Source organism: Ochotona princeps, chromosome 15 (genome assembly GCF_030435755.1).
Source record: "Ochotona princeps isolate mOchPri1 chromosome 15, mOchPri1.hap1, whole genome shotgun sequence".
NCBI classification, from domain to species: Eukaryota; Metazoa; Chordata; class Mammalia; order Lagomorpha; family Ochotonidae; genus Ochotona; species Ochotona princeps.
This window is the reverse complement of record NC_080846.1, coordinates 51601680-51626886: the sequence shown is the minus strand read 5'-3', so window position 1 is coordinate 51626886 and position 25207 is coordinate 51601680. Positions and strand designations below refer to the sequence as shown.

Here is a 25207-nt window from a genome sequence, read left to right as displayed (position 1 = left end):
TTTGCACCATTCTCCCAGAGCCTGACTCTTGCCACAGCACCTACTTCTGGACTCTCAAGGTGGGTGGGAGTGGAGCACCTCCATTCCCACTCTGTTTCATGGTCCTGGATGTTTGCAGATTCACTCTGCTGTCAAGATGCATGTTGGGGGCTTCACATGGCCCACAGCTCAGCTGACATCCGGTAAGACCCTCATGAGCTTCAGGACTGAGGAGCTCAAGATCCTTGGGGGACAGCGTTCTCTAATCACAGAGACAAGCAGCGCTGGTTCGGTGGCAGACACTGAGTGTATTACACAGCCGCTGAGTCCCCACCTTGGCCTCCAAGCCAAGAGCCCTTGCCATCCTCTTCTCTGTGCAGCCAGGCACAGAGAAACTGAGAATGCTGATCAAGGTCTCTGAGCCAGGCAGGAACACCCAGTCTGGACCCGTGCCCTTGCCTCTTGGGGCAAGTCATGTCACTACATTGCTATGCGTTGTTTTCTGTCTTCGAGGTGCTATTGGTTAATATGGTAGGTCCCCAAGCCTCAAAGTGACTCCATTAAAAAAGAAGAAGAAGAAGAAAGTAGGCCGTGTCAAAGGCTTTTGGAAAATTTAGATGACTTTGACAATTTAGCCCTTGAAGCATCCCAATAAATGACTCAGGCACGCGTCTTCCCATCAAAGCAGTGAGTCATGTTTACTTAAGCTTTGGAGAAGGCAATTTTCATTACCCTTAGCTTACAGACAGGCCTGAGTGCTGGCCGGAGGGCAGCGATGAGCCAGGGATACAGCAAGGCATTCAGCCAAGGGGATGCCTTGAGCGCTGCTTTCTCCACCTGCCGGATGTATGTTAAAGGGCGTGTGGATGAAATTGCAACCTGTGGCAGGGGAGGGGGGGCCTGGCACTGCTGGCCAAACCTGAGAGGTAATGAGCCAACCCCTGGGCCTGTCTGTTCCATGCGACTTTGGACACAAAGCCCAAACCCCGTCCGACGAGACAAGGCGAATGGAGACGTGGCCTATGTTGACGCCATTGATTTATTGGGGAAGGCACAGATGAAGACATAGAAGGACAGGATAGAGGAAGGAGGGAAAGGCTGGCGGGTCCATGGGAGTCTCCCAGGTCCGGTTCCTGCTGTACTCTGCTCCTGTACCCCCTTCCTATGCAAGCCTCTGGTAGAGCATTTCCTAGTGGGGAGCCCCGGAGGGAAGAGAGCTCAGGAAAATGAAAGGCCAGAGTGTGAGGGACCTTTCAAAGCACTAGAGGGGGCCAACCGAGGCAGGGAGGAGCCAAGCAGCAGGTGAGGTGCCCGGCCTTGGAGCTAGACTTGGGCGCCTAACATTTTCGGCAGCTGATGCTGCTGGAGCCCACGCCGCAGGAGGTGTTCACCTGGCCGCAGGGCGCGCACAGGCCAGTGCTCACGGCCACGTTCCCGGTGCAGGGGGCGCTGCACACGCTGCCTGTCACTGGCCGGGAGCCCGACACGCACAGGTCCCCGCACACGACCCCACCCCGGGAGCTGCTGACACCTGCCAAACATGGAAAAAGGAATCAGAACGGCAGAGCACAGCCCACCCCTCCCCTTGCAGCCAGCCGCCCGGACCCCTTGCCAGTCACTGCTCCCCACCACTGATAGCCCCAGCTCCCGACAGCCATCTGGCCCTTGAAAGATGCTCTGCTCATGTCTGAGCTCTGGGTAGTCAGCTGCCTATTAGTGGACTATTTAAGCCCATGTAGACACAGAGCTAAGTTTTCCTTTCCGACACCAAATTACTCCAGCTGAATGGCCAGCCCAGCTTTCATTTTAGCTCTCTCTAGGGCCGTTTCTTCCCGACTATAGCCTGTCTAACAAGGGAGGAGGAACCTTGTCCACCTAGGAGGAGAATACTCACAGACATTCACAGCCCCAACACCTTCGCAGAGCCTGTGGGACAAGGAGGGATGCCAGCATGAGTGACAGTACCCAGGCCTCGCCTGGGATCTACTATCAAGGAGAGAGAGAGAGAGAGAGAGAGAGAGAAAGTCTTCTCCTTAACCTACGCATGTATCAAAGGAGAGAGGACAGTACTAAATGTTCCAGGTCAGAACATGCTCATGGCTCAGGCACATACAGGGGTGGGAATGTATTGAGGTTAGGGGATGCTGACTGTGGGCTAAACTACCTTGACCCTCACCTCTGCTCCTCGCCCTCCAGCAGGCGGCGGTAGGTGGCGATCTCAATGTCCAGGCCCAGCTTGGAGTTCATCACCTCCTGGTACTCCTTGAGCAGGCAGGCCATGTCCTGCTTGGCCTTCTGCAGGGCCTCCTCCAGCCCTGCCAGCTTGCAGCGGGCGTCGCTCAGGGCTGCCTCACCCTGCTGCTCAGACTGGGACACAGCTGCCTCCAGCTTGGTGTTCTGTGGACCCAGGAGAGAACAGGGTAGGTTCTGTCCCCTGGGACTCTCCCTCCATGTCCTACACGGGTCCAGGCTCATCCACTAGGCCAGGAACACCCGCTACCCAGGCCCCTGAGTGATCAGGAACAGGAACTCCAGTCCTGCAAACTGGCCAGACAACACACAATGGGATTCCCTAGGGCACAGGGGTCCTGTGTGACACTGGGGTGGTCCCATCACTCTGGCCTTGGACACACTGAGCTCTACCTGGCACTTGGCGTTCTCCACCTCGGCCGTCAGCCTCTGGATCATGCGGTTCAGCTCGTTGATCTCCTCCTTGGTGCGGCGCAGGGTTTCTCCGTGTCGGATCACTGTGGCCTTCATCTCCTCGCACTGGAGGGGAAGCACAGGGTCCCCAAGGCTCAGCACACTGCCAGGGTGACTCGGGGAAACAGCACCCCTCAGGTGCACCCACACACTCAGCAGCAGCACCCACACACTCAGCAGGTGCACCCACACACTCAGCAGGTGCTCCCACACACTCAGCAGGTGCACTCATGCACAGCAGCCCTGCCCTGCCCTGCCCTGCCCTGCTGAAGGCCATCAGCCTCCTCAGGGACCAGAACCCCAGCCTTTCTCCTTGTCCCTCCCACGGTCACATCCTGTGCTGCTCACCTTGCTGCGGTACCAGGACTCGGCCTCGGCCCGGCTGCGGGTGGCAATGTCGTCGTACTGAGCCTTGATCTCAGCGATGACGCAGTCCATGTTGAGGTCCCGGCTGTTGTCCATCTTGACCACAACCGAGGTGTCTGAGATGTGGGCATGGAGGACGCGGATCTCCTGCGGTGGGGGTGGGACAGAGGCAGGCAGGAGCTGCTTGAGATCACAGCCTACTCTTGTGGTGCAGTGTGCCCAGCTCACACAGAGGTACATGATCTGTCCTCACATGGTCTCCAAGGCTGAGCCCTCCAGCTCCAGCCCAACTTCTCCCTCCTAGGCGCCCTGCCTGCTCGCTGTCAGGCCCACAGCCCTCACCTCCTCATACAGCTGTCTCAGGAAGTCAATTTCCTCGGTCAGGGCCTCCACATTGGCCTCCAGGTCTGATCTGCGCAGGTAGGCACAGTCCACATCCTGAAAGGTGGGAGGGGAGTAGTCAGAGGGATCCTGCTGGTCACGCCCCTCAACCCATGTTCTGATCCAGGATGGCCTACAGGGCAAGATTCCCCACTGTCCCTGTCTCCAAGATGCCTCTGCGTTGACACCCTTCCTGGGTGCACCTGGAAGTCTCTCCCCTTCCCCATTGTTAGAAAAGATCCAACAGTGACTGGAGAAGGTTCCTCATCTGTCTCCCTGTCCTGAAACATCTTGGCCATCCATCCACCTCTCCTTTCTGTCCTTACTCTTCCAGGAAACCTGCCCTGGTTGACTTCCAACCTGCCCTGCTGACCTCTCCATCCCATGGTCCTCCAAGAGGACACTTGGTCACTCCTGGTTCTGTTCCATCCACACAGCTCCCCGTCCCAAGGTCCTCACCTTCTTCAGGGCCACAAACTCATTCTCAGCCGTGGCTCTCAGGGAAACCTCCTCCTCATACCTGAGACACAGAGGGGAGGGGTCAGAAGGGTGGAGCTCCCAGATTCCCCCTTGTCAGGCAGATGAGGCCACAACACCACCCCCTCCTCAACACACACACACACACACACACACACACACACACATACACACACACACTGGCAGGGCTTCTGAGTGCCATAAGGCAGAGCCTGGCCTTGGAGGACCATGTCAGAGGCTCCTCTGTGATTTGTACAGGGACACCACAGTTTCCCAGCCTGAAGCTGCTCCAACATGGCTAGGACTCTGCCCTGGCCCAAGCAGGGAGTGGACCCAGGTCCCTCGGTCACAGCAACACCCAGCTCTGACATTTGAGTGTCAGCCCCGGCTCAGGTAGGGGCATCCTCATGGTTTCAGTGGCCATCTGTCCACCTGGGGACATGGCCACTGCTTCTATCTGGACCCAGCTCCATGCTGCCCAATCCAGCAGGCCTTCACATAGACCCAGCCCCAACCTGCCATGGTGCTGGGCCACACTCACTTCTTCTTGTAGCCCTCCAGCACCTCCTGCACATGGTTGAGCTCTGAGGACAGCCGCCCGCTGTCGGCCTCCACGCACTCGGCCTCCCGCCGCAGTGTCTCGATGTAGCCCTCAAACAGTGGCTCCAGGTTGCTCTCGCAGCATTTGCGGTTCTGGAAGAACTGCAGCTTGGTCTCCAGGAGCTTGTTCTGCTGCTCCAGGAAGCGCACCTGCCAGGGAGGGAGAGGGGCTAAGTGGAGGCATCAGCTGGCTCCTGGCATCTCAGAGCCAGCTCTGACCTGGAGTCCACACTGGGGACCGTGGGGACCCGGAGACTTCCTCATCTGCTGCTCCTGGTCCATGCCTGGGTTTTCTCAAACATGGGGAATGAGAACAAGGTGCTGGCATGTGCCTGCTCCCATCCTCAGGTGAGCTGCTGGGTCCCAGCTGCTGGGTCTGGGTGGCAGGTGGCAGGTGGCAGGTGGCAGGCGGCAGGTGCCACATCCCAGGCCCGCCCCATCCTCTGAAGCCTGCTGAGGCAGCAGCCGGGCAACAGTGCGCCCTGATGCACAGCACAGCTTGTCACCTTGAGGAGGGGTCCGAGGAGGTGGCGTCACAGGCCTTCTCCAGGGGAGCTCAGCTACCGCAGCCCCTCCCTCCACTCCCACTGGTTCTCCCAGCCTGGACTACAGAGGACACAGGCCTCACTCGCTGGGCTCAGCGTGGCAGCTGTGGTCCTGTGTCACTGCCAACTGGCCACATGCTCCCTCTGCAGGCTCTGCCTCTCAGAGCTTGAGCTGAGGCTGTCTGGGTCTGTAGTGCCCGTGCCTGCCTCTTCCATCAGTCTGGCATCTCAGCAAGCCCAAGACTGGTCGGCCCATGACCACTCCCAGTCCCCAGGTCGGCCTGGGCACAGAGTGTGGGCGCAGGCAGGGCGCGCTCCAGGACACCAACCTTGTCGATGAAGGCTGCGAATTTGCTGTTGAGACACTTGATCTGCTCCTTCTCCTCGTGCTTGACGCACTGCGCGTTGGGGTCGATCTCCAGGTTGAGGGGCGTCAGCAGGCTCTCATTGACAGACACTGTGGTGATGCAGGGGGCGCTGGGCCCGCACACGCCGCCTGAGCGGTAGCCGAAGCTGCGTCCACAGGAGCCGGCGCGGAAACCCCCGCACACGCTGTGGCTGCCGAAGCCCCCGGTGAGGCCGCGGTAGCAGGAGATGCCGCGGTAGGGGGCGGCGGTGATGCAGCAGCGACCGGGCCGGGGTCCGCAGGCCGAGGCGCAGCTGAAGACCCGGCCGCTGAATCCTGATCCGCAGGTCATATTGTTTTGGAACTTAAGAACCAGAGGACGGGAGAAAAGTGCTGGATGCCTGCTGGAAACTCTGACATGCACTCTTGTGCGCCCCACTCCTATTTATGCTCCGTGTTTGGAGGGGCTTGGTTATGCAGATGGATTGGTGCAATTTTCACTTTATGGGCTTGGGCTGGTGAGCCGGCTCCATAGCCTTGGCAGAGTTTGCTTTCATGGTGGAATGCCCGCACCCTCCCTCTGTAAAGGATGCCAGCCCTGGGGCCGTGGTGGGACTCATAGTGTTTCATCTTCAAAGTGCTGGGCTGGGCGTGAGGGAGTGTAGGCAGGCGAAGGAGGAGCCTGTGGACACTGCAAGGGGCGGGCCTGGCTTCTGAGTGTGATGTGGGAGGAGGTGATGGGGGAAGAATGTGGTGTCTAAAAGCGGCTTCTCGAAGTTTCCATTTCACTGAGGGGCTCCTGTGTCCCGTCACACCAATCTTGACATTGGTGAAATCATGTCACACACCACCAATGCTCCATTTGCACAGCTCAGTTCACCTTGTTCCAGTTTCCCCGTCCTCGACAGGTGCTGAATTCAGAGGGAAGCATCAAACACTGCTCTACAGCAACGTCCAGTTCTTGGCTTTCAAAATTGAACTTGAATGTTTCCTTAAGCCTCTTCCCATTTGAAAAGCAGCGTGTGAGCGAGGCACCGTTTACTGACCCACTCCCAAAGGTGCATCTGCAAGGACCGGGGTGGGCTTGGGTTGGGCTGAAGCCAGAAACTGGGGACCACAATCTGGATCTTCTATTGGGATGCAAGTGCTTGAGCCTTCAACCTGCTGCTGCCCCTTATGGTGGTAACTAGCAGGGAACTGAACTTGGGAACAGATCCAAATCCGGATATTCTGATATTGAATGTAGGTCCCGCCCAGTAGGATCCCTGCACAAAACGCCTGCCCTAGCAGGCGTCCACTGTCCGCACCCCTCCTCCTTATTTTGAAAGGCTGAGAGAGATAAAGATATTCTGTGCTAAAATGCCCACAACGGCCAGGGCTGAGCCAGGTTGAAGCCAGTAGTTTGGAACTCCACCCAAGTCTCACACCTGGGTGGCAGGAACCCAAGTATCCGGGCCATCGTGACTGCCTTCCAGCCGCACTTGCAGCAGTTGGATGAGAAGCAGATGTGGGACTGTACCTATGATCTCTGATGTGGAATGTGGGCATCCCAAGCAGTGGCTTAACCCCCAGTGCCACAACTCCTGCCTCCCAGCATGCATTTCCTTTTATTTTTAAAAGATGTATTTTTTATGTGTTTGGAAAGCAAAATGCCAGAGAGGGAGAGAGCGAGAGAGAGCGAGAGAGAGCGAGAGAGAGAGAGAGAGAGATGAGGACGTTCTATCCACTGCTTCACTCCCTAAATATTCTCATTGGTCAGAGCAGGGCAGGGCCAAAGACAGAAGCCAGGAACACCCTGTGGGTCACCCGTATAGGTGACAGATACACAAGCCCCTGGGTCATCCTCCGCTGCTTTTCCAATCACTGAGAGCTGGATTGGAAGTGGAGCAGCTAGGACTCGAACCAGTGCTCAGATATGAGGAGCCGGCATTGCAGGTGGTGTGGCCTTACCCACTGTGCTGCAATGTTGACTGTCTTATGTTGACAGTAGTAATTCATTTCTCTTGGCAGGCTACCCTGTAATCGTCATTATGTGATTCTGAATTCTCACATCTGCTTAGGAAGTCGGCACCACATGAGGAAACTGAGGCCTGGAGTGGTTAGATGACTTGTCAAAGTCTCCCAGCTGGCAAGCGGTCGAGCAAGGAAGTGTCATCTCACCTGCAAGCCATAGGGTGCGAGCTTGCTAAGGACCACAGGCAGTCTGAGTGGGTTGCTATTTTGGCACCAGAAGGGGTGGTGCATGTTTTAGAGGCTGGAGAGGTGTGTGAGTTGGACCTGTGGCTAAGGACTGGGGGGCTTGGTGGACAGAAGGCCTGTGTCTTGGCTGGATCCCTACCTCTTGTGTGTTGTCATTTCCTTGATAGATCGTACGAGTGCACTCACCCGTGTTTACTCGTCCCCACTCCAATAGAGCAGGAGCTAGGAAAAAACCATCCCATAAAGTACAGAAGCGGAGGAAGCAGGAGTGAAATGGCATGACTGGCAGCCCGTCACTGCTGTGCCGTAGTGCCAAGGGCAGACCCAGCAGCCTTATGGGAGGAGGACGTGGGTGGGGCTGACAGAAAAAGAGCTGGAGGAAGGAAAACAGAAGACCCCCGGTCTCGGGGTGGCAGCTTGTGTCAGCTCAGACAGGGGTCATGGACGGTGCCAGAGAAGGGTGTGGCACCTGCTGTCAGGTGCTCTCAGCTTCGTACCCTCAGTCCTAGGCTCCCGAGTCAGCTGGCTGGCCGGGAGTGCAGAGGAGAGGGCAACTTGTGGAGTATGTCACACGCACCTCACCTCTCCGGCCAGCGTAACTCCCCATAAAGATGACATGTAAACATGCGCTCATTACCGGGGGCTGGTCCTCGCTAGGCAACTTTAGAGGTGTAAGAAGCAATTTAAAAACAAGGTATAAAGACATGCAAATGTGACAGCATTTCATTACACTTCATGAATGATTAATTGCTGCTAATTTTTCCAGACCTGAAAAGACATTCAACTTGTTTTCTTGGAGTAAGAAAAATGCTTGTGGTGGGGGCAGGTGAGGCGGGTTGGCAGAATCATTGTGTAAGAACTTGGCTCTTGAAATATAAGGTCAGTTCATTTTAAGTTTGTGGAAGTTTAGTTTATTTTTATTATGCAGCATGGCAACACATCAAAGGACGCATAGCTATTCTCCATACATCTTTACTTATAGGAAGACACAGACTGTGGATGGTACCTCGTTCTTCTGGCACTATCTTTCTTCCTGGCCCATAGTGACCCCTCTCCTGGATCTTGTTTTTCATCATTGTTTTGCTTTTTTTATTGCTGGATTTAAAAAGTATGCATTTATTTGGGCAGCAGAGGAAGGGAGAGACACAGACTGAGGTCGTCCATCTGTCGGATGCACGTGTCTGTGTCAGCTGGGGCTGCGCTGGGCTGAGGCGGGAACTCCTGGACAGTGCTCCCTGTGCATCATGCTCCCATGAGAATATGCACAGTGTATTCCACCGTGATAGGCTCCCAGTGGCTTCCAGAGCCCTGTACTGTGAACAGAGCTGCCTTGAACATCAATTCCACAACTTTGGCTGCTTCTGTGTAAGAATATTCTTAGGGTCTGGCAAGGTGGGACAGTGGGTGTAGCTACCCCTGGTGTCCCATGCTGGGGCTCCGGTTCAAGTCCCAACTGGGGCATTTCTGATCCAGCTTCCTGCTAATGTGCACCTTGGGAGGCAGCAGATGAGGGTCCAAGCACTTGGGCCCCTGACATTATGTGGGAGACTCTAATGGAGTTCCTTGGCTCCTGGCTTCAGCCTGAGTCAGATGTTGTGAATATTTGGGAAGTGAGCCAGCTGATGGAAGATCTCTTTCTGTCTTTCCCCTGGTCTTTGATGATCTACCTTTCAAATTAATAAATGTATCTTTAAAAAATGATTTTCCAGGGAATTTGGTTATTTAAAAACATTCTGTATGTTCAGTGTAGAAAATGATTTCATAGACATACTTCCTAATTGAAAAAAATAACATCACTTGATGTTGAACTTAACTCTCGTCTCTGCTAAGAGCCTGACATTTGTTACTGGCACCCTCTGAGTTGGGGTTCTAATTCTAGTTCTGTGGAGACTAGAGGCCCAGGGTGGGGGACTGGAGACCGGCTCAGATTGTCGCTATGGATACAGCTGATGGGAGGGCCAGGCTGGTGGCCCTGTATCCCCACTGACTATGTCTGCCGTCATTGAGTGCCACATGTAGTTGGGTGCTAGTAAAACATGTAGAAACACAGTCCTCTGTTCCCTTCTCAGGGTCCTGCAGGGTGCTCTGTGGGCTCAGGGCCAGAGGATGAGTGGGCACACATCCTTTGTGTGGCTCAGCCCCTGGTTTTAGGAGAAAGGCAGAGCATAAGCAAAAAAAAAAAAAAAAAAAAAAAGATGCAACATGCCTACACGCTGTGGTTTGTTTAAGGTTCCTTGCTGTGAGCTTGGTGCGTAGTAGGTGTTCCCTGAATATTTGTTGAGTGAATACAAGGAATCCCAACTGTACATGAAGTGCTGAGTAATGGAGCCATCCCAGCTTGGTGATTAATTGTGTGAAGCTTTGTGGTAGGACTGAGTGGGGTGGGGTTGATGGCAGCCATTCCTGGGGGCGGGGCTGGTGAGTAGTGTGTGTTCTTGGCTGGTGCCTGAAGCAAAGTGGGAGTGATGAAATGTATGCTCGCCCAAAGCCAGCTAAATAGTCAACCAGGGAGGGCCAAGATCCATAAGGTCTTAAGGCAGGAGATAGATCGGGGCAGCAGGGTTTAGGTTGGGGAGGGAAAGACGGGGAACAGATGGGATTTCTAGGGAAAAGAGAAGGGAATGTGTGCTTTTAGACCCTGACTCTTGTAGACCACTCCGAGGGGGAGTGTAGGGGCTTGGCGGGGCGAGGCATGGTGGTTGGGGAGAATGGGAGAGGAAAGAATATTGGAGCGAAGTGGGGACAATGGGGGAGGGCTATGGGAGAAAGCCCTGGGGAGAATAGGGAGGGGTACACCAAGGATGGAGGAGCAGATGGGGAAGGGGTGCAGTCTGTAAGGTAAGGGCTTCTCTGAGGCAGGCAGCCCCTGTTCTAGATCTACAGGTATGATCCTCATAGGGCAGCTGGAGTGCAGGGGTGAGGGGAGTCCAGGGACTCCTCCCTGGTGAGGGGGACCTCCCTTCCCAGGGCACAGCCGCTGCCTCAGTCTCCAGCCCCACCCACTGCCAAGTGCTCCTGGCTCATTGGCCAGCATCTGGGCTGTCTTGGTTTGACGGGGTGGGGCTCTGAGTTGGGCCGCGCCTGGTGGGCAGAACCCAGAGGGGCAGCTCCAGGGTCAGCAGTTCCACGGCTCAGGAGGTTGTGTTTCAGTCATTGTGCCACTGCTCACCACCCTGCACCTGCTTTCTGTGAATGGGTTGGGAAGGGTGCAGCCCCTAGGATCCCTGCACCCTTGGAATGTGTCCTCTGGAGGTGGTGCCCACGGGCAGTCTTGCAGGAGGCAGTGGTGCAGTGGAGTCACAGCTGCCCATGGCTCTGTCTCAGTGGCTCCCTGTCTCTCTCTCCATGGCCCCAGCAGCTCAGGATCTCTGCTTCTTCAAGGGCCTTCAGGCTCTGCTGCTGCCCCCTAGCTGGCCCAGCTGCCCCCTCTGCTGTCCTGCTCTCTGAGACATCTCCTGCACGGTTCTCACCACCGCTGCCCTGCTGGTCTCCTGTTCTCAACTTTTCCCCGCTGACTGGCTGCATTTCACAGCAGCCGAGAGTGGACATGACCAGCGTTGATGGAATATCCAAAATGCAGCTGTCTTTGGATTTATGCCCTGTCTCAACTCTGTCCTTCCCGTCACACTGGAGTTCCAGATCCTATGTCTCCTCCCTCTTGCTTCATGCCTATCTCTTGTCAAAGTGGAGACAGAGCTCAGTATACAGCTAGGGCATAGCAGCTGCACAATCCCTGAACAGGCCAACTGAGAGATGATGTCTTCCACAAGAGTGGATTGGGGTGAAGGGAGCCTTGAACAAGAGCGTCCTAACATTGTAGCCATCCAGCTTGCCCATCTGCCCGGGGAATCTCTGGAGCAAGGCCCATTTGGATTCAAAGAATGGACTCACATCTGCAGGTGTGACGGTCATGTGTTCCAGTCTGTCTCCATAAGCACAGTTGTCCTTCTAGAACAAGGAGGATTTTCCTTTCATGCTAAGCTTCCCTAAGAGGAAGATGAGGTAATGCAAGCTCCTCCAAGGAACCGTGGCTGCCAGTCCACCTACAAGTTGTCTTGGACTCTAACTTCTGATGTCCAGCTGTGCTGAGTTGGGCCTTACCTTGCTGTCTTTGGAGTTCCATTGCACTTGGCTGGATTCCTTAAGATACATCCTCCAAATAAGGCCCAAAGTCTCAGCCCCTCTCTGTCCCTTGGACAGAGAGTAGTAGCTAGGGCGTGGCGACGTGGCCTAGTGGCTAAAGTCCTCACCTTGAACGCGCCGGGATCCCATATGGGTGCTGGTTCTAATCCCAGCTGCTCCACTTCCCATCCAGCTCCCTGCTTGTGGCCTGGGAAAGCAGTCAAGGATGGCCCAAGACCTTGGGACCCTGTACCCACGTGGGAGACCCGGAAGAAGTTCCTGGTTTCCGGCTTTGGATCGGCGCAGCACCAGCTGTTGCGGCTCACTTGGGGAGTGAATCATCGGACAGAAGATCTTCCTCTATGTCTCTCCTCCTCTCTGTATATCTGACTTTGTAATATAAATAAATAAATCTTAAAAAAAATTAGCAGCTAACAGTCATGGAGCTGTTTCTATGTGCCAGGGGCTGTAATAAGAATTGCCTGTATATTACTTTCCTGAAAACTTCTGCTGGTCCTCTCACATAGGCACCATTGATGGCAATTGAACATAGTTGATTCAGGAATGTGGGTGAGTCTTTTCCAATCCAGTCTTTCAAGAGACCTACAGAAGCTGCAGCAGCAATGACAAACATGATCACATGCTTTGGGATGTTAGACTCAGTTCTCAGTGCTTTACATGGACTCTTTTAATCCTTCCGCCAGCCTTAGGAAGTGAACATTATTATTATCCTTTATTTTACAAACTGTGAAGTGAGGTGTTAGAGGGTTAAATCATTGCCTGAGATGACATAGTTCAAAAGTGGCAGAGCAGGGATTTGAAACCAGACAGCTTGGCATCTGGGTCTGTGTTCTTTTCCCTCCTTAGAGATTTACTTCTTTAAAGAGAATGAGAATGAGAAAAAGAGGGAGAGGGAGAGTAAGAGAGAGAGAGAGAGAGAGAGAGAGAGAGAGAGAGAGAGAGAATGAGAGAGAGCCCAACAGCCTGACAGAAAGAGCCCTATCCGCATAGTCACTTCTCAAATGGCTCCGATGACCAGGGCTGGGCTGGGCCAGGAACTGGAAGCTTGATCCAGGTGGCCCACATGGGTGACAGGGTCCCTTGAGCCATCTTTGCTGCCTTCCATGAATCTGATTAACAAGGAGCTGGAGCCAGAACTTGAAACCAGGCTTTTTCACATGGGAAACAATCATCGCAATTGGTTGCTGAGGCAGCACACCAATGCCGCCCTAGAGCTAGTGTTCCCAGCTGAGAAACCACGCATTTTAAACTTTTGGCAACAGTCATGTTAAGGATTATTTTTATACAGTGATTAGTGATACACATCCAAGAGTGTTTCAAAAAGCTCACATTGAAAAACTAAGTTTAGGAGTGGGCATTTTGTGAGTGGTGAAGGTGCCACTTGGGAGCTTACATCCTGTATCTAAGTGCCTGGCCCCACTCCTGACTCTAGGTTCCTTCTTGTGCACACTGCAGGAGGTGGTGGATGATACAGTTGTATCTCTGGAACCCACGTCAGAGGTCAGATTGAGTTCCTGTATCCCGGGTACCTACCTAAATGACAGATTGAATTCCTGGCTTTGGCCTGGCCCAGTTGTAACTGTTGTGGGCTTGTGTGGAGTGAGCTAGTTGATGGGATCTCTGTCTATCCACTTTTCAAATAAAAAGAAAATAAATGCAAAATTTAAAATGTAGAGTTACTTGTTTAGCCTACTGATTAAGATGTCGCTGTCCCACGCTGGAGTGCCAAGGCTTGAACCTGGTTTCACTCCAGTTTCCTGCTAATACAGACCTTGAGGCTGTGGTGAGGTTCAGGTAATTCCTGCCACTCACTTCGCAGACATGGTTTGAGTTACTGGCTCTCAGCTTTGGCCTGGTCCAATACTGGCCTTTGTGGACATTTGTGGGGAATGAATCAGCAGATAGAAGTTGCCTCTTGCCATCTTTCTGTCTTTCCCTCTTTTTACTCTTTACATAGATTAATTAATTAAAAAGAAAAGCTTATTTTGGTGCAAAACTTTTCAAAATCTATGGAGTTTTTTTCATAACATGCATTTCTACCAACTTTTGAAGACCTCATACTAAAACAAACTTGTCTTTTAATTCTATTTTTGTGAACTTTGTTTTTAAGTTTTATTTTCTTTCTTATTTGAAAAGCACGGTTACAGAGACAGAATGATCCTTTATCCACTAGTTCACTCTCCATATGGTCACAATGACCAGGGCTGGCCCAGGTTGAAATCAGGAGCCAGAAGCTTCTTCCAGGTTTCCCATGTGAGTGCTGGAGTCCAAAGATGTGGGGCATTTTCTGCTGCTTCCCCAGGTGCATTGAAAGGGGACTGGGTCAGAAATGGAATGGCTGAGAGCTGAACTGGCATCCATATGGGATGTCAATGTTCCAATGCTCCAAGCGGAGGCTTAGCTTGTTGTGTCACAACACCAATCTCTCCATGAAATTTTTTTCAAAAAAGATTTTATTTTTATTGGAAAGGCAGATATATAGAGAGGAGGAGAGTAATAGAGGAAGATCTTCTGTCCGATGCTTTACTCCCCAAGTGGCCACAACAGTTGGAGCTGAGCCAATCCAAAGCCAAGAGCCAGGAGCCTTTTCCAGGTATCCCACGCGGGCACAGGGTCCCAAGACTTTGGCCATCCTCGACTGCTTTCCCAGGTCACAAGCAGGGAGCTGGATGGGAAATGGGGTTGCTGGGATTAGAACCGAGGCCCATATGGGATCCTGGCACATTCAAGGTGAAGATTTTAGCCACTAGTCTACAGTGCTGAGACCCCCTCCATGAACTTCTAAACATTAGTATTTCATACATACAGAGTACAAACCAGTGCAACAGCAAGGTCATGGATACACCATGTACTCGGATGGATTCTTTTCTGTTCTAGTCTATTCATTTTTTTGCTTTCATTAGTCAGTCACTTCAAAAAGTTTGTGGAAAATGGGATTAGGCTAAGCCTCTACCTATAGCCCTGGCATCCCGTATGGGCACCAATTTGTTTCCTGGCTGCTTCACTTCCACAGCATCTCTCTACTTATGGCCTGGGAGAGCAGCAAAGCTTGGCTCAAATCCTCAGGATCCTGCAAGCGCCTGGAGGAGGCTCCTGACTTCGGATCGGCTCAGCTGCAGCCATTGTGGCCAACTGGGGGGTGAGCCAGTGGATGGAAAAATCTCTGTCTCTCCTCATAACTCTGCCTTTCCAATGAAAACAAAATAAATTTAAAACATAGAATGGGATTAAAAGGTAAGTTTATTTTTGTGCAAAAAATTTTTGATACCCACGCACTCCTCCCATCCCCGTGACATGCCTTTGCATGAGTTTTTGGAAAAGCTTTAAAGTAAAATTCCTATTACTTCCGGTAGGCCGCACTGTAAACTCAGAAAGAAGAGTTCCACAGATCCTGTTTGCCTGTCAGAGAGATGAAAGCACAGCCCTTCTGCTTCTTGTTGCAGAGTTTACTGAGCGTGCCACCTCTCTCTATATCTCCAAGGCAGCAGTGGAAGGAAAGCCTTAGCTATTTCTCAGAAGAGCAAAAGGCCTTGCCCCAGACCACATAGGTCTAGTCAAAGTGGCGCCTTGGTCCTGACCCAGCCCTTGTGAGGTCAAGGCCCATATGAGGCTGGGTGGATAGCATGTGCTGATATGGATGTGCTCTGACACCTGCCAAGGTTGCTGACAAAGGACTGAAGAGCAGTGGGGACTTGAGGGAAGGTTTAGCATGGAAAGCAGCAGGAACTCTGGAGGGGCTGAGCTAAGGGTCTCTGCTTGGGGTCTGTTGGAAATGCTGGGGCTTCACAGGGGGTCAGCAAGCTGCAGTGTGCTGCTGAGTCTCCAAGGGATACCCTAGAGAGGAAATGTCTTCTGTTGGCATGTGGTGGCTCAACGGCTGGACGACCAGCCAGTATTCTAGTGAGGGCGGATAAGTGGCAAGTTAAAACCTGGGAGTGGTGAGTGGGCGGAAGGACAGCCAGTGAGAACAGTGTCAGAGAGGCAAAGAAAGGGAAGGAGGAAGGCAGGAAGGAAGATGTTGATACGTATCAAAAGATAAGTGATTTGGGAACAGATATGTATGCCGGTGTTGGGTTAGTCTACTAGTGATTAACTTACAGACTGGCTGGCTAAGGTGCATCAGCACCACGGAGAGCGGCACCGACCTCCTCCCACTGGGCGGAGCACTTGGCACAGAGGCCACGCCAGAAATTGGATCGCCGCCCAGCCAATTCACCCACCTCTCAGTGCCTCTCACCATCTTCTGGAGGCTGAGGTGGGTGCGAGGGCAGTGAGCTGGCCCTTTGAAGAAGAAAATAGTGCCGTTTAGGGCAAAGGACCATAAACACAGCCGCATTTGGTGACCAATTAAGCACATTAAGAGAGGAGCCACAGTAGCTAAACAACCCAAGCCCATAAAGGTCTAATTGCGTGTGTCCACGTGGTCCAGGCTGGCTCCGCATATATAAAAGACCTGCAGAGATTGGAAAAATAAACATCCAAACCAACGTACGCTGTGCCCTCCCTAGGAAGTCTCCAAACTCACAGGCTCCCTAAGCTTACAACTCACACCATGACCTGTGGATCCTACTGCGGCCGCGCCTTCAGCTGCGCCTCGGCCTGCGGACCCCGGCCCGGCCGCTGCTGCATCACCGCCGCCCCCTACCGCGGCATCTCCTGCTACCGCGGCCTCACCGGGGGCTTCGGCAGCCACAGCGTGTGCGGCGGTTTCCGCGCCGGCTCCTGTGGACGCAGCTTCGGCTACCGCTCAGGCGGCGTGTGCGGGCCCAGCGCCCCCTGCATCACCACAGTGTCTGTCAATGAGAGCCTGCTGACGCCCCTCAACCTGGAGATCGACCCCAACGCGCAGTGTGTCAAGCACGAGGAGAAGGAGCAGATCAAGTGTCTCAACAGCAAATTCGCAGCCTTCATCGACAAGGTCGGTGTCCTGGAGCGCGCCCTGCCTGCGCCCACACTCTGTGCCCAGGCCGACCTGGGGACTGGGAGTGGTCATGGGCCGACCAGTCTTGGGCTTGCTCAGATGCCAGACTGATGGAAGAGGCAGGCACGGGCACTACAGACCCAGACAGCCTCAGCTCAAGCTCTGAGAGGCAGAGCCTGCAGAGGGAGCATGTGGCCAGTTGGCAGTGACACAGGACCACAGCTGCCACGCTGAGCCCAGCGAGTGAGGCCTGTGTCCTCTGTAGTCCAGGCTGGGAGAACCAGTGGGAGTGGAGGGAGGGGCTGTGGTAGCTGAGCTCCCCTGGAGAAGGCCTGTGACGCCACCTCCTCGGACCCCTCCTCAAGGTGACGAGCTGTGCTGTGCATCAGGGCGCACTGTTGCCCGGCTGCTGCCTCAGGAGGCTTCAGAGGATGGGGCTGGCCTGGGATGTGGCACCTGCCACCTGCCACCTGCCACCCAGACCCAGCAGCTGGGACCCAGCAGCTCACCTGAGGATGGGAGCAGGCACATGCCAGCACCTTGTTCTCATTCCCCATGTTTGAGAAAACCCAGGCATGGACCAGGAGCAGCAGATGAGGAAGTCTCCGGGTCCCCACGGTCCCCAGTGTGGACTCCAGGTCAGAGCTGGCTCTGAGGTGCCAGGAGCCAGCTGATGCCTCCACTTAGCCCCTCTCCCTCCCTGGCAGGTGCGCTTCCTGGAGCAGCAGAACAAGCTCCTGGAGACCAAGCTGCAGTTCTTCCAGAACCGCAAATGCTGCGAGAGCAACCTGGAGCCGCTGTTTGAGGGCTACATCGAGACACTGCGGCGGGAGGCCGAGTGCGTGGAGGCCGACAGCGGGCGGCTGTCCTCGGAGCTCAACCATGTGCAGGAGGTGCTGGAGGGCTACAAGAAGAAGTGAGTGTGGCCCAGCACCATGGCAGGTTGGGGCTGGGTCTATGTGAAGGCCTGCTGGATTGGGCAGCATGGAGCTGGGTCCAGATAGAAGCAGTGGCCATGTCCCCAGGTGGACAGATGGCCACTGAAACCATGAGGATGCCCCTACCTGAGCCGGGGCTGACACTCAAATGTCAGAGCTGGGTGTTGCTGTGACCGAGGGACCTGGGTCCACTCCCTGCTTGGGCCAGGGCAGAGTCCTAGCCATGTTGGAGCAGCTTCAGGCTGGGAAACTGTGGTGTCCCTGTACAAATCACAGAGGAGCCTCTGACATGGTCCTCCAAGGCCAGGCTCTGCCTTATGGCACTCAGAAGCCCTGCCAGTGTGTGTGTGTATGTGTGTGTGTGTGTGTGTGTGTGTGTGTGTGTGTTGAGGAGGGGGTGGTGTTGTGGCCTCATCTGCCTGACAAGGGGGAATCTGGGAGCTCCACCCTTCTGACCCCTCCCCTCTGTGTCTCAGGTATGAGGAGGAGGTTTCCCTGAGAGCCACGGCTGAGAATGAGTTTGTGGCCCTGAAGAAGGTGAGGACCTTGGGACGGGGAGCTGTGTGGATGGAACAGAACCAGGAGTGACCAAGTGTCCTCTTGGAGGACCATGGGATGGAGAGGTCAGCAGGGCAGGTTGGAAGTCAACCAGGGCAGGTTTCCTGGAAGAGTAAGGACAGAAAGGAGAGGTGGATGGATGGCCAAGATGTTTCAGGACAGGGAGACAGATGAGGAACCTTCTCCAGTCACTGTTGGATCTGTTCTAACAATGGGGAAGGGGAGAGACTTCCAGGTGCACCCAGGAAGGGTGTCAACATAGAGGCATCTTGGAGACAGGGACAGTGGGGAATCTTGCCCTGTAGGCCATCCTGGATCAGAACATGGGTTGAGGGGCGTGACCAGCAGGATCCCTCTGACTATTCCCCTCCCACCTTTCAGGATGTGGACTGTGCCTACCTGCGCAGATCAGACCTGGAGGCCAATGTGGAGGCCCTGACCGAGGAAATTGATTTCCTGAGACAGCTGTATGAGGAGGTGAGGGCTGTGGGCCTGACAGCGAGCAGGCAGGGCGCCTAGGAGGGAGAAGTTGGGCTGGGGCTGGAGGGCTCAGCCTTGGAGACCATGTGAGGACAGATCATGTACCTCTGTGTGAGCTGGGCACACTGCACCACAAGAGTAGGCTGTGATCTCAAGCAGCTCCTGCCTGCCTCTGTCCTGCCCCTCTCTGCAGGAGATCCGCGTCCTCCATGCCCACATCTCAGACACCTCGGTTGTGGTCAAGATGGACAACAGCCGGGACCTCAACATGGACTGCGTCATCGCTGAGATCAAGGCTCAGTACGACGACATTGCCACCCGCAGCCGGGCCGAGGCCGAGTCCTGGTACCGCAGCAAGGTGAGCAGCACAGGATGTGACCGTGGGAGGGACAAGGAGAAAGGCTGGGGTTCTGGTCCCTGAGGAGGCTGATGGCCTTCAGCAGGACAGGGCAGGGCAGGGCAGGGCTGCTGTGCATGAGTGCACCTGCTGAGTGTGTGGGTGCACCTGCTGAGTGTGTGGGTGCACCTGCTGAGTGTGTGGGTGCTGCTGCTGAGTGTGTGGGTGCTCCTGCTGAGCGCTGGTCCCCCGAGTCACCCTGGCAGTGTGCTGAGCCTTGGGGACCCCTGTGCTTCCCCTCCAGTGCGAGGAGATGAAGGCCACAGTGATCCGGCATGGGGAGACCCTGCGCCGCACCAAGGAGGAGATCAATGAGCTGAACCGCATGATCCAGAGGCTGACGGCCGAGGTGGAGAACGCCAAGTGCCAGGTAAGGCTCCGTGTGCCCAAGGCCAGAGTGATGGGACCACCCCAGTGTCACACAGGACCCCTGTGCCCTAGGGAATCCCATTGTGTGTTGTCTGGCCAGTTTGCAGGACTGAAGTTCCTGTTCCTGATCACTCAGGGGCCTGGGTAGCGGGTGTTCCTGGCCTAGTGGGTGAGCCTGGACCCGTGTAGGACATAGAGGGAGAGTCCCAGGGGACAGAACCTATCCTGTTCTCTCCTGGGTCCACAGAACACCAAGCTGGAGGCAGCTGTGTCCCAGTCTGAGCAGCAGGGTGAGGCGGCCCTGAGCGACGCCCGCTGCAAGCTGGCAGGGCTGGAGGAGGCCCTGCAGAAGGCCAAGCAGGACATGGCCTGCCTGCTCAAGGAGTACCAGGAGGTGATGAACTCCAAGCTGGGCCTGGACATTGAGATCGCCACCTACCGCCGCCTGCTGGAGGGCGAGGAGCAGAGGTGAGGGTCCTGTAGCCCCTTTCCCTCCCATCTCTGCCTGGGGTTGTTAGTGTCCCTGTCACATCGCTGGCACCATGCAGCCCGTGTCTCCACATCTCCCCCAGCTGCACCTGGCCAGGTAATTTTTGGATGTCCTTGTGTATTCCCTAGGGCTATGCAGGTCTCTCCTTCACACTGGCATTGCTGTGTCACTTGCACCTCTTGCTCATGTCGGAGCCTTGCGTCTGGCAATTGTAGTAGTTCCTGAGCAACTTGCTTGAGTTCTCTCTCCTGGGTACCATTCTCTTCCCTTCAAGCCCAGTCTTTAGGTCACTCCTTAAGATCCTAGCTCGCTTTCCTAGTCTGACTCTGACCCTATCCCAGCCCTGGGAGTTGAGCTTTATCCCATAAGTTTGGCTTCATTCTTGAAATCCATGGATTTGCTGTCTGTTGCCATTGCATGAACATCTCCAGGTAGTCTCTTTGGCAGCTGGTGACACTGAGTTAGAGAATCAGCAGATCCTGTGCTTTTAAGCAAATGTGCCTAGCTAGCAGGATTTTTGCCTGTGTGCCTCCCTGACAGGTGAGGCCATGGAGAGGAACCAGGGCCACTCAGCCTTTCGGTGGCTGGATGGCAGCTGCCCAGCTCCAGATCCCGTAAGATCAACATCCCCAGCGTGTCTACCTGGTCTTTGTCTTTGGTTAATTTTTGTCTTGTTGCGCAGTTGCTGACTCTCTCAGCCTTCAGTTTAGTTTTGGCTCCTGTGGCGAGTGGGGAGAGGAGGGTGAAGGAGTGGCCTGGGAGCACCCTGTGCAACAGGAACCCAGGTTCTTGGAAGTCAGGTGATTCTCTAGTGAGACTCCCATCCAGCTCCCTAGTAATCCCACTGAACTCTGAGATGCTGGGCCTGGCCCAGTCTAGGGTGTTTTGTTAATGAAGGATTTTCGGAGGTGGCCCTGCAAATTGAGTGGCATCTGTCTTCCGCAGGCAAGGCTCTGGGTGTTAACTTGCAACCTTGGTGTGGATTCACTGGGGATCAGGCTCTGGCTGGCTTTCGGGATCACCTGCAGGCTGATTGGGCCCCTTCCACTGTTCTGCTTTAGAGGCCAGTGTTGTTTGGGGGGAGCCTACATCTAGAAAGTTGGCAACTCCAGTTGGGTCTCCCAGGAAGTCAGGAGTGGGCATGGGATGGGCATCCTGGCACCCTGAGGTTCGGATGCAGGTGTCTGGGAAGGGTCCAGCCTAGTGTCTGCTTTGTGTGACATCATCTTCATAGATCCAAGGAGGGGATTTTCCTAAGGGAATTGAGGCAGAGAATGGCTCAGACTCAGGCCTTGGCGAGTTTCTGGGGTGCTGTGCCCCTTTAGCTCACTCACCTCCTCCTCCCTCACAATGAAGTCCGTTTCAGTGGCCCAGGGATGTCACCACCCCCCAGGCCCAGCAGTTGGGGAGGCTCTTCTGCCCCTCTAACCTTTGCATTCTGCTTTCTCTCCGCAGGCTGTGCGAGGGCGTCAGCTCTGTGAATGTCTGTAAGTAGTGCGAGTCCTCCTTGGGTCACTGCGGGGCGGGGCGGTGGTGGGGGCAGCGGGCGTCTTTGGAAAATGGGGGTCCCCGCACGTGCGTGCCCACGCGAAAGCCACAGGGCTGGGGCAGCGGCTGACGCACGTCCGTACCTTTTCTTTCCCCCACCTCCCCACCCAGGCGTCAGCAGCTCCCGCGGTGGCGTCGTTTGTGGCGATCTCTGCGCCACCGGTACTGCCCCTGCTGTCAACACTCGCGTCTGTAGCGCTCCTTGCAGCGGCAACGTGGTGGTGGGCACCCCCAACGCCTGCGCCCCGTGCGCCGCGCTCAGCACCTGTGGCAGCAGCTGCAAGAAGTGCTAGGGCGTTGCAACCTTCCCCAGCCAGCGCCACCACAGTCACCTCTGCCCGGCCAGGACCTCACTCACTCTGAATGCACCTTCAGTCTCCACCACGCGCTCCAGCTCTGCTTGCTTGTGCCTGCCGGGTCCGGGGGCGGGGGCGGCGCCTCGTTCTCTTTCCCTAGCCTTTCCTGGTAGTTGGTTTGATGTCCCACTGTCTCCTCCTTTTCTTCTGCCTAATGTTCTTCGCAGGATCCATGGGTCCCTCCAGATCCCTGGCCCCCAAGCTTGGTGGAACAGTGCCGGGTCCTGGAATCTCCATTCCGCATTGAAGTGGCCTGGAGCTTCTGCCCTGGACAGGGCTGGGTGGGGCGGGGCGGGGCGGGGCGGGGGTGAGGTGAGCCGCTTGCTGCTGTGGGGACGCGCCGCGGGAATGGGAACGCGCCTCCCTCCCCTCCAGCAGGGCTGCGTGTAGAAGCTCTAGAAGGCCCATGACTGAAGTGCCCGCACACTGCTCTTGGTTTCACTCTCTGTTTGCAATAAAGTCATGGTAGTGAATCAAACGTTGGTGCCTGAGATTCTTGGCGGTGGCGGTGGTGGGGCACTCCTGGCAGAGAAACTGCCTGGTGGATTTTGCAGGACCTGCTCACTTTTTTCAGGGGGTGAATGTGAGTACCGTGATCTTGGGGTAAACAGGGAAGACCCAAGGGCATTTCCTGGAGGGACACGAGGCAGGAGCCAAGGTGGAAGTGTGAGTGTGAGGGCACATGAGAGAGGCAGAGTGGCAAGGAGGAGGAGTGGTGGATTGGGAGCCAGGAAAACGTACTTGCTTTCTTCTTCTTTTTTTTTTTTTTTTCAGATTTACTTATTTTGAAAGAGAGAGAGAGATATAGAGATAGATAGATAGAGATAGAGAGAGAGAGAGAGGGAGGGAGAGAAATTTATCTTTTGTTGCAAGCTCACTTCCCAAATGGTTGCAATGACCATAGCTGGGCTTCTATAAGCCAGGAGTCGGGAGCTTCCTCTAGGTCTCCCACATTGGTGCGATGATCCAAGCACTTAGTCTGTCCTCTGCTGATTTCTCAGGCCATAAACAGGGTGCTGGGTGGGAAGTGGAGCAGCCAGGACCCCAACTGGTACTCTTTTGGGATGCTGGTACCACAAGTGGGAGCTTAACCTGCCATACTGCAACAACAGCCCCCAAAGAAAGTTTAATGCAAAGAGTTACCCACTCTCACAGGGAAATGGAAGAATGAAGACTGGGCTAGCAAAAGGCACAGCCTCGGAGGGACCACAGGCACTGTGGTCCTTGCGTCCAGGCCTTTTCTGTAGTAACATGTGCTCATTTCCTTCCAGCCCGCCCAGCTTTCCTTAGAAACCCTCCGAACGCATTCAGGTTCTGTTGGGTCCAGGTTGTAGCCTTTGTTAAGGGAGCAGACCACTACCAGGCACTAATGGTCCCCACTTCTCTTCTGCTCATCTTTGTGAGCTCACCAAGCCCAGCAGCAGTATTGTTCTTGTTTGATGGGTGGTTCTTATGTTTCAGATGGGATGCTGGGATGTCTGGACACTAGGACTGGCTCAGCACAGACGATGTCCAGGAGTCTGTTCTCCTCTCTGGGTTGCCCGCTCTTTGATGACCTGGGCATAGAGGCGCCGGAATATTGCTTCTGGTATGGGATTAAGCAGGGGTTAAGTGAGCTGGAATTACTGCACCTGTCCACCTGTCCACCTGTCAGTTTAGCATGCTCACCTTCCCAGGATGTATCTGTGTCTCCTCTGGGACTAGGAAGGAAGAGAAGTTAATATTCATGTGGAGGCATCATGAACATTCCAGAAAGCCTGACACACACTGAAACACCACCCATTTGTAGCCTCCATTAAGGCACCACCCCCTATCTCATGGAGGAGACTGATGGTGGGGTAGGGTCCCCCTCCGGCACTCTAGAACTTCTCGTAGCACCTCTCTGCCCATACGCACCTGTGGGTGTTTGTTCACTGTTTGCCTGTCCTTTTCCAATGAATCCTGTCCTCACTTGGCCAGGGCACACACTCCCTGCCGCCCTTTGTCATTTGATCTCTGTGTGTGTAAGAACTTGGAATCAAGAGTAAGATACCTCCACACAAGCTGCCTTGCTGCACATTGGTCTGTTGGTTAGAGCACTGTGTGTGTGTGTGTGTTTGTGTGTGTGTGCTTGTGTGTGTGCGCACCTGCTGGAGGAGGTGGCAGGTGTTTGGTTAGCAGATAAGACACTGTGTCTCACATGAGGGTCAAGCGCTCAGATTCAAGGGCAGCTTCTATTCTTAATTCTAGCTTCCTGCTAGACGCCGGGAGCCAGTGTTGATGGCTTGATAGGTTAGATGTTTGCAGTCATGTGGGATGGAGGGGCAGTCATATTTAGTTTCTGGCTGGTGGCTTTGGCAGAGTCCTGCTCCCAACACTGTGGGTATATGAGGGGGTGAACCAGCAGGAGGGCCCTGCCTGTCTGTCTGATTCTCGCTTGAATAACCGTGTGTGTGTGCGCGCGTGCATGTTCAGTCTTGAAGTCAGCCGAGATTCAGAGGGAGGGGAAGTTGGCTGTATCTTTGATCAGGATTGTTGGGGCAGTTCCTGAAGACTGCTGCCGCAGGAGGACTCAATACGGAAATACAGTATCAGGACCTGGCACGATGGCTCAATGGCTAAATCCTCACCTTGCAAGCTCCCAGGTTCCATATGAGCACTAGTTTGTGTCCCGGCTGCTCCACTTCCCATCCAGCTCCCTGCTTGTGGCTTGGGAAAGCAGTGGAGGACAGCCCAAAGCCTTGGGACCCTGCACCCGCGTGGGAGACCCAGAAGAAGCTCCTGACTCCTGGCTTTGGATTGGCTCAGTTCTGGTCATTGAGGCCACTTGGGGAGTGAACCAGCAGATGGAAGATCATTCTCTCTGTTGATCTGATCTGCCTTTCCAATAAAAATAAATAAGTCTTAAAAATAGATACTCGGGCCGGCGGTGTGGCCTAGCGGCTAAAGTCCTCGCCTTGAGCGCCCCGGGATCCCATATGGGCGCCGGTTCTAATCCTGGCAGCTCCACTTCCCATCCAGCTCCCTGCTTGTGGCCTGGGAAAGCAGTTGAGGACGGCCCAAACCTTTGGGACACTGCACCTGCCTGGGAGACCCGGAAGAGGTTCCAGGTTCCTGGCTTCGGATTGGCGCGCATCGGCTCGTTGCGGCTCACTTGGGGAGTGAAACATCGGATGGAAGATCTTCCTCTCTGTCTCTCCTCCTCTCTGTATATCTGGCTTTCCAATAGTAATAAAATCTTTTTAAAAAAATAGATACTCAGCAGCTGATATTTGTTGCTGCTGCTCTTACTGTTCCTGGTATATTTTGCTAGTTCAGCGTGCCTCAACTGTATAGCTGCATATAGCTGCAGGCACATCAGGGCTGATCTGGGGCAAGGAATAGACTCCTTTTTCATCCCAGTTCTTGTCTCCCACAGAGTAAAGCTGCTAT

At 54.6% G+C, this 25207-nt stretch overlaps 2 protein-coding genes across 2 annotated transcripts; one reads left to right on the top strand and one right to left on the bottom strand.

The window, feature by feature from the left end:
- Window positions 1–1316: 1316 nt before the first annotated feature.
- LOC101530339 (keratin, type II cuticular Hb1) lies at window positions 1317–5749 on the bottom strand. The gene is made up of 9 exons (XM_058673142.1): window positions 5381–5749; window positions 4448–4656; window positions 3889–3949; window positions 3391–3486; window positions 3031–3195; window positions 2623–2748; window positions 2156–2376; window positions 1874–1905; window positions 1317–1510 (listed from the first exon to the last, which is right to left on the bottom strand). Exons 1-9 carry the CDS (start codon window positions 5747–5749, stop codon window positions 1317–1319), a joined length of 1473 nt encoding a protein of 490 aa, XP_058529125.1.
- Window positions 5750–16285: 10536 nt separating this feature from the next.
- LOC131482000 (keratin, type II cuticular Hb6) lies at window positions 16286–21733 on the top strand. Its single transcript, XM_058673141.1, has 9 exons — window positions 16286–16657; window positions 17368–17576; window positions 18075–18135; window positions 18538–18633; window positions 18830–18994; window positions 19278–19403; window positions 19650–19870; window positions 21348–21379; window positions 21552–21733. The coding sequence occupies exons 1-9, from the start codon at window positions 16292–16294 to the stop codon at window positions 21731–21733; spliced, it is 1458 nt and encodes a 485-aa protein (XP_058529124.1). The 5' UTR covers window positions 16286–16291.
- Window positions 21734–25207: the final 3474 nt, after the last annotated feature.